General features: G+C 35.8%; 1 protein-coding gene across 3 annotated transcripts in view; it reads left to right on the top strand.

Moving 5' to 3' along the window:
• Window positions 1-5,703, top strand: part of PLRG1 (pleiotropic regulator 1) — a 24,343-nt gene extending 18,640 nt beyond the window's left edge. For all 3 annotated transcript variants that reach the window (XM_023513437.1, XM_003790228.2, XM_003790229.3), the window contains exons 9-15: window positions 585-734; window positions 820-921; window positions 1,950-2,052; window positions 2,794-2,902; window positions 4,110-4,249; window positions 4,736-4,929; window positions 5,486-5,703. In XM_023513437.1, coding sequence (XP_023369205.1) covers window positions 585-734; window positions 820-921; window positions 1,950-2,052; window positions 2,794-2,902; window positions 4,110-4,249; window positions 4,736-4,929; window positions 5,486-5,545 — 858 coding nt within the window. In that variant the 3' untranslated portion in view covers window positions 5,546-5,703. The remainder of the gene's footprint in view (window positions 1-584; window positions 735-819; window positions 922-1,949; window positions 2,053-2,793; window positions 2,903-4,109; window positions 4,250-4,735; window positions 4,930-5,485) is intronic.
• The last annotated feature ends 629 nt before the right edge of the window (window positions 5,704-6,332 follow it).

Genomic DNA, 6,332 nt, shown 5'->3' with positions numbered 1-6,332 from the left:
AAAAAAAAAAAAAAAGTTTGTAACAGTAGAGTTCCAGAAATATAATGAGTCAAGTATGTTTAAAACTGATGTCGAAAGTCCAAATTACAAATTATTTTCAAACTGAGTGAATTGATACTTGCACTGTTTGAAGGGATCTCTGTCAGCACATTAGTTAATGTATCCCTTTAAAAATAAGTAGTAATATGATAAGCAGAAATGAGTATCTAATCCTTTTTTAACTGTTAATATAAAATTTCTGGTTAGGTTGGAGGTTGGGCTTTTTCAGGTTTAAGTTGTTGCTATCTTTGATTAGTATAATGTCAGGCTCTTCATGCATCTGTCATCAGTGCTATCTTTTGTGTGTTAAGGATATTAGCCTTTTGTCATCTATTGCAAATATTTTCCTAGTTTGAGCATACTGTTTTGTTCTTTTTGTTTTTCCTGCTTTTATTTGGAGGAGCGTCATCTTGCAAAATTTTTAGTTTTTATGTATTTCTCTCTTTTACCTTTTCTCTTTAAAGTCTTAATTTGAACATCAAGGTTCTGAAAATTTGCTTTGGGTTAACCAATGGAAAGAAAAAATAAATATTCTTTGATTTTAGATCTGGGACTTGGCTAGTGGCAAGTTGAAATTGTCATTGACTGGGCATATTAGTACAGTGCGGGGTGTGATCGTAAGCACAAGGAGCCCCTACCTGTTCTCTTGTGGAGAAGATAAGCAAGTAAAATGCTGGGATCTTGAATATAATAAGGTAAGCTTGGAGTTAAGAATTTAAAATGTGAGGCACTATTATCTGCCTAATTCTAGAAGTTTTAACTTTCCTGTTTGATCCTTAGGTCATAAGGCACTATCATGGACATCTAAGTGCAGTGTATGGTTTGGATCTGCACCCAACAATCGATGTGCTAGTAACCTGTAGTAGAGATTCAACTGCACGGGTAAATGGGTTAGAGCTGTGTTTGTAAATAGATCCCATCTTACAGTGTACATACTTGGTTGTAAGAGTTTGACATTGCTTGTTGGAGAAGTGAAGGCAGTTGTCTTGACTCAGCAATATCCTAGTCTCTTGATTTGTGTGTGTGTGTGTTGGTGGTGGCTTTTTTCACCTTATTCTTTAGTTCTGTGGCCTCACCATGTTTATTGTTATTAGTGTCCTTCCCTTGAAATGTGACTCTCTCACCACAATTGTCACCACAGCTGTTGTCCATTAGTTCTTCCATTCAGTAGTCCACAAAGTACTAAGTTCTTCCATTATACTCGTTCTTAAGATTCCTGCTATCCTGATCTACCATGTTTCCCCAAAAATAAGACCTACCCAAAAAATAAGCCCTGGCAGGATTTCTATGGATTTGTTAAATATAAGCCCTACCCCATAATAAGACCCCATCACTAGGTCTTATTATGGGGTAATGCATGCATTTCGGCACGGAGAGGTAAGGAAGACTGGAATACCTTTTATCTGCCACAGCGCCTTTCTCCAAACCATTTGCACTTACGCAGGAACACGTGTGGTAACCGCGGTCTCAGGCATCCTATTGCGCACATGTGAACTGCTAGGGGAAAGGAGTTCACGCATCACTAGCACCAGCCCCACCAACAAGGTCGGCTCTCCCTGTCAGGTTCCAGAAGAAGATGATTTAACTGTATTTGAATAAATGTAGATTGTTGTATTATACTTAATAAAAATAAGACATCCCCTGAAAATAAGCCCTAGTGTGTCTTCTTGAGAAAAAATAAATATAAGACAGTGTCTTTTTATTGGGGAAACATGGTATCAGCTTTTGTAACTGCCTTCTATCTATATTCCTCTCCTAGCTTATAGGATCATTTTCCTTCATTTAAGCACTTTCTTCTTTATATTCAGGCACACTTGTCTAGTAAATTTTCAGCCTTGTATCGATCCATTTGTCTGCCTGAGATATGAATACCTATTCTCGTTGACAATACATCTATTGTGTATTTCTAGATTTGGGATGTGAGAACTAAAGCTAGTGTACACACATTATCTGGACATACCAATGCAGTTGCTACAGTGAGGTGTCAAGCTGCAGAACCACAGATTATTACAGGTATGATTAATACTTTTCAAAGTTACAATATATATCAGAATGTATTTTAACTATGCAGATACTTTTTATATTCACCATGACTCTTTTTTTATATTATGTTTACAGTGTTTCTTTGTCATTATTATATGTTTTAATTGTGGGCATTTGAAATTTATTGTGTTAAGATTTCATTCAATTGTTTTGTCTCATACATTTTTTATATGGAGGATGTCATACATAATATCCATTGCTTGACAATGCTGTTAGATACAATTAAGAATTGTTTTGTTGTATTGAATTCTTACTGTAGGAAAGTGAACCTAGAAGACAAAATACCCTGAGATCAATGAACTGTAGAATTGATTTGAATCTTCTTTTGCTCAAAAGGAGGTTAATAAGAGTGGTCTTTAAGACTAGAAAATAATTCTGTCATCTGATGGGTTTTATTAACTAAAAAAATAAAAGTTTTTCCCTCCACTAAGGGATAAAATTATCATTTATTGCTTTTGTTCATTTGTTATTTGCATTTGTCCTACCTGTTCAGTTGACAGTGATGAAGCATTGTATTACATGTAAAAAAATTAAATTTAAAATCAACCTAGAATTTTGAAACCATGAAGAAATTAGCCAAAACTAATTTCAAGTGGTACGACTCCTTTAGAATATGTATGTTTAAGGAAGAACACTTTGTTATTTTATTATATTTAACTTTTGCATTCTTTCTCCTTGTCCATGTGTGTGGGGTACATATCTTCATTACAGGAAGCCATGACACTACAATACGATTATGGGATTTGGTGGCTGGAAAAACCAGAGTGACATTAACAAATCACAAAAAATCAGTCCGGGCTGTGGTTTTACATCCAAGACAGTAAGTGTCTTTTCCTACTTAGCTTCTTTTCCTTCTTCAGTTCTTAGTATATTGCTGAAATACCAACAGCAGTAACTGCTTCTGGTAATTATTTAGCCCCTGACATTTCCAGGCCTGTGCCATTTATAAACAGGAGTTTCTTTTATCTTCCTTCTTACTATTTTGATTCATGCCTTATGTGAAGTGATGAAAGCCTTCTACTTGGTGACAAATCAGTAGTATCAAATGGGACAATATAAATGAATCATGGTTAAAACTCATGTCAAAATAAAAGGTTTTAGTGGTTAGCCTTAATGTTTGGACAGAAACAATATTGGACACTGAGACAAACATAGAATAGTTGAATTCTTGAAGAAATTTAATACACATGGGAAAAAATAGGACTGTGAACATTATAGTCAGGATATTGAAATAGGTGGAGCATAATATCACAACCAATTGTTGTATCAGATCACCCCTGACGCATTTCTGGTTGTATTCATATCCTTCCTCTCTCCCGGTGCTTGTTCCCTCTCTCCTCCTTCTGTCCTGTCCCTTTCTTCCTCACTTCCTTTTTTTTTTTTTCCTCCCTCACTCCCTTCTCTCTCTTCCTCATGTCTTCTATGCCTTTCCTCCTCTCCTCTTCTCTCTGTTCCTGTCTCTCTCCCTCTCTCTAAAATAGTTGCCTTGGCTTGGCGCCTGTGGCTCAAGTGGCTAAGGCGCCAGCCACATACACCTAAGGTGGTGGGTTTGAATCCCCAGCCCGGGCCCGCCAAACAACAATGATGGCTGCAACCAAAAAAATAGCCGGGCATTGTGGCGGGCGCCTGTAGTCCCAGCTACTTGGGAGGCTGAGGCAGGAGACTCGCTTGAGCCCAGGAGTTGGAGGTTGCTGTGAGCTGTGATGCCATGGCACTCTACCCAGGGGGATAGCTTGAGGCTCCGTCTCCAAAAAAAATAAAATAAATAAAATAAAATAAAATAGTTGCCTAACCCTTTGCCCTTTGTTTGAGATTGGGCCTTTGTACATTTATTATTCTTGCTTAGTATAGAGCACTGGGGAAAATAAAGGAGAATAAAATATTAATATAGAATTTAAAATCCATTTTAATAAATTCAAAAATCTGATTTAACTTAGAACATATGTCTTGATATTTGTATGTGTCAATATGACAGTAACCCACCACTTGTTTTACTTTGCCATTAATTCTTTTTAATATTGTTTCAGTTACACATTTGCATCTGGTTCTCCAGATAACATAAAGCAATGGAAATTCCCTGATGGAAGTTTCATTCAAAATCTTTCCGGTCATAATGCCATTATTAACACATTGACAGTAAATTCTGATGGAGTACTTGTATCTGGAGGTAAAATAAGATTTCTATAATAAATGTGTTCAGTCTGTTATTTTTTCTTTTAGTGAATGAGTAAACATTGGTAACATTTCTAAGCAGTTGCACCTAAGTAGCAAGGCAGCACTTGCTTGATCAGAGTCCATTAAGGCGTTCGTATGTGTGTTCATGCACGTACCTAATACAATAGGTTAGCTCTCTTTGAATGACACCTGGTAAATGTGAGGGATTTATGCTGGGAATTGTATACAGTTTGGTTGGGTGTTCTAAAATTTGATAACAGGTTTTGTGGGGTTTTTTAAATTGATGATGAATTCTGAATTAAACACAAATGAAAATAGATAAGCCGATATTAAGAAAAGCTTGAGTGCCTGTGTCTTATATATCTTTATAACTATGGTTATTGCTATAGTGCTTGTGTTAATGGTTGTTGCTTAATAAATGTTTGTCAGGCTGAGCTGCTGAAAGGATACCAAGTGTAACTAGATCTTTCCTTTTAAGCTGACAATGGCACTATGCATCTTTGGGACTGGAGGACTGGCTACAATTTTCAGAGAGTTCATGCAGCTGTACAGCCTGGATCTTTGGACAGTGAATCAGGAATATTTGCCTGTGCTTTTGATCAGTCTGAGAGTCGATTACTAACAGCTGAAGCTGATAAAACCATTAAAGTATACAGAGAGGATGATACAGCGGTAAATTCTCTGTTTCACTACATTTTAAAGTACAATAAAACTGCCATACCAATTTGGCAAATGTATTTGTATAATTATCAGAAAGAAAAATAATTGTTATTGTGTTAAGGTATTTGTCATCTTGAATAGTGTCTGCTCATAGATTTCTATATTGGTTTTATTAATGCCAGTGACTCCATTGATGGTTTTAAGTTTTTTTCCCAACTTTTCTTATTGTAGTTACTAGGAAAATGTTGCACTAAGAATAACATCAAATACATAAATTGCTATACAGATTAATTCAAGAAGCATAAGTCTTGATGTTACTTGAATATGTAAATAGAAATTTTATTTTAGATGGAAAATCTACAGACTGAAGTTATAATGACTCATTCATTTTTTATTAGATGTGGATAATGCCAAAAGTTGTCAGCTCTTCCTAAAATTGTTAAAGAACCACTAAATAGATAATGCCAAGTAATAAGCTAGAGTAGATACCTTATTTTTGTTGGAAGGAGGTCTGTTAAATATGAAGCAAACTAATAATAGTTTATTTTAACTCACTTTCTATTTTCAGACAGAAGAAACTCATCCCGTCAGCTGGAAACCAGAAATTATCAAGAGAAAGAGATTTTAATGTGGCATCATTGTCCTTTTTTTTTTTTTTTTTTTTTTTAAGCTTGGCGTTGAGTTGATGAGGATATCCAGTCGTTTTGTGCTCTGGCTGGGAATATAAAGCAGAAACTCACTTGCTTGAATCATTGCTGCTTCATATTTTACAATAAACTGGCCCCTACCCTCCTCCCCCTGTGTTTTTATTTCTAAAAGAATAATTTGTGATACTAGGAAGATGCAGATATCATGCAAATGCAGGTTTATTGTAAAAGTAGAATATTTTGACAGTTTTATTAGAAGACACCCCCCCTTTTTAAAAAGTGTACAAACCATTAGGACACGTTTTGGTGAGTAGTCATTGTTATTAATCCTTTAAAAACTAATATCTGTGACCGATAATTTGGAATTAAACAATTCAGAGTTTTAATTTAACTTTTCTATATTTATTCCCAAAACAGTTTTTGAGTGCATGTTCTGCAAAGTTCTGCACTAGATCCTGTTCAGAAAATAGACAAGTAAGCGTATCTGTCCTCCAAGACTTCGGTTTTGCAGCTGATTATAGAAATGCTAGAATAGAGGTACAAGTGAAGTGCTGGGGGGCACAGAGGGTAAGATCATTCATTTTTCCCTGGGAAAACTTGAGTAAGTGGCATTGGAGTTGACTTTAAAGTGAAAGAACAAAGAAGGAAAAAGGTATTCTACGATGATGTAAAGTGATGAACCCACACACAGGAAAGTGCATTAATGTTGAGCAAAGAATTGCCTGCTACGGTTGAGTAGTGAGCAGTGTGAGCTGGCTTGTGGTAGGG

The sequence above is a fragment of the Otolemur garnettii genome, unplaced genomic scaffold (assembly GCF_000181295.1).
Source record: "Otolemur garnettii isolate 467f Iridium unplaced genomic scaffold, OtoGar3 scaffold00041, whole genome shotgun sequence".
Taxonomy (NCBI): domain Eukaryota; kingdom Metazoa; phylum Chordata; class Mammalia; order Primates; family Galagidae; genus Otolemur; species Otolemur garnettii.
The sequence above is the reverse complement of the archived record's forward strand: the minus strand, read 5'-3'. Positions and strand labels throughout refer to the sequence as shown.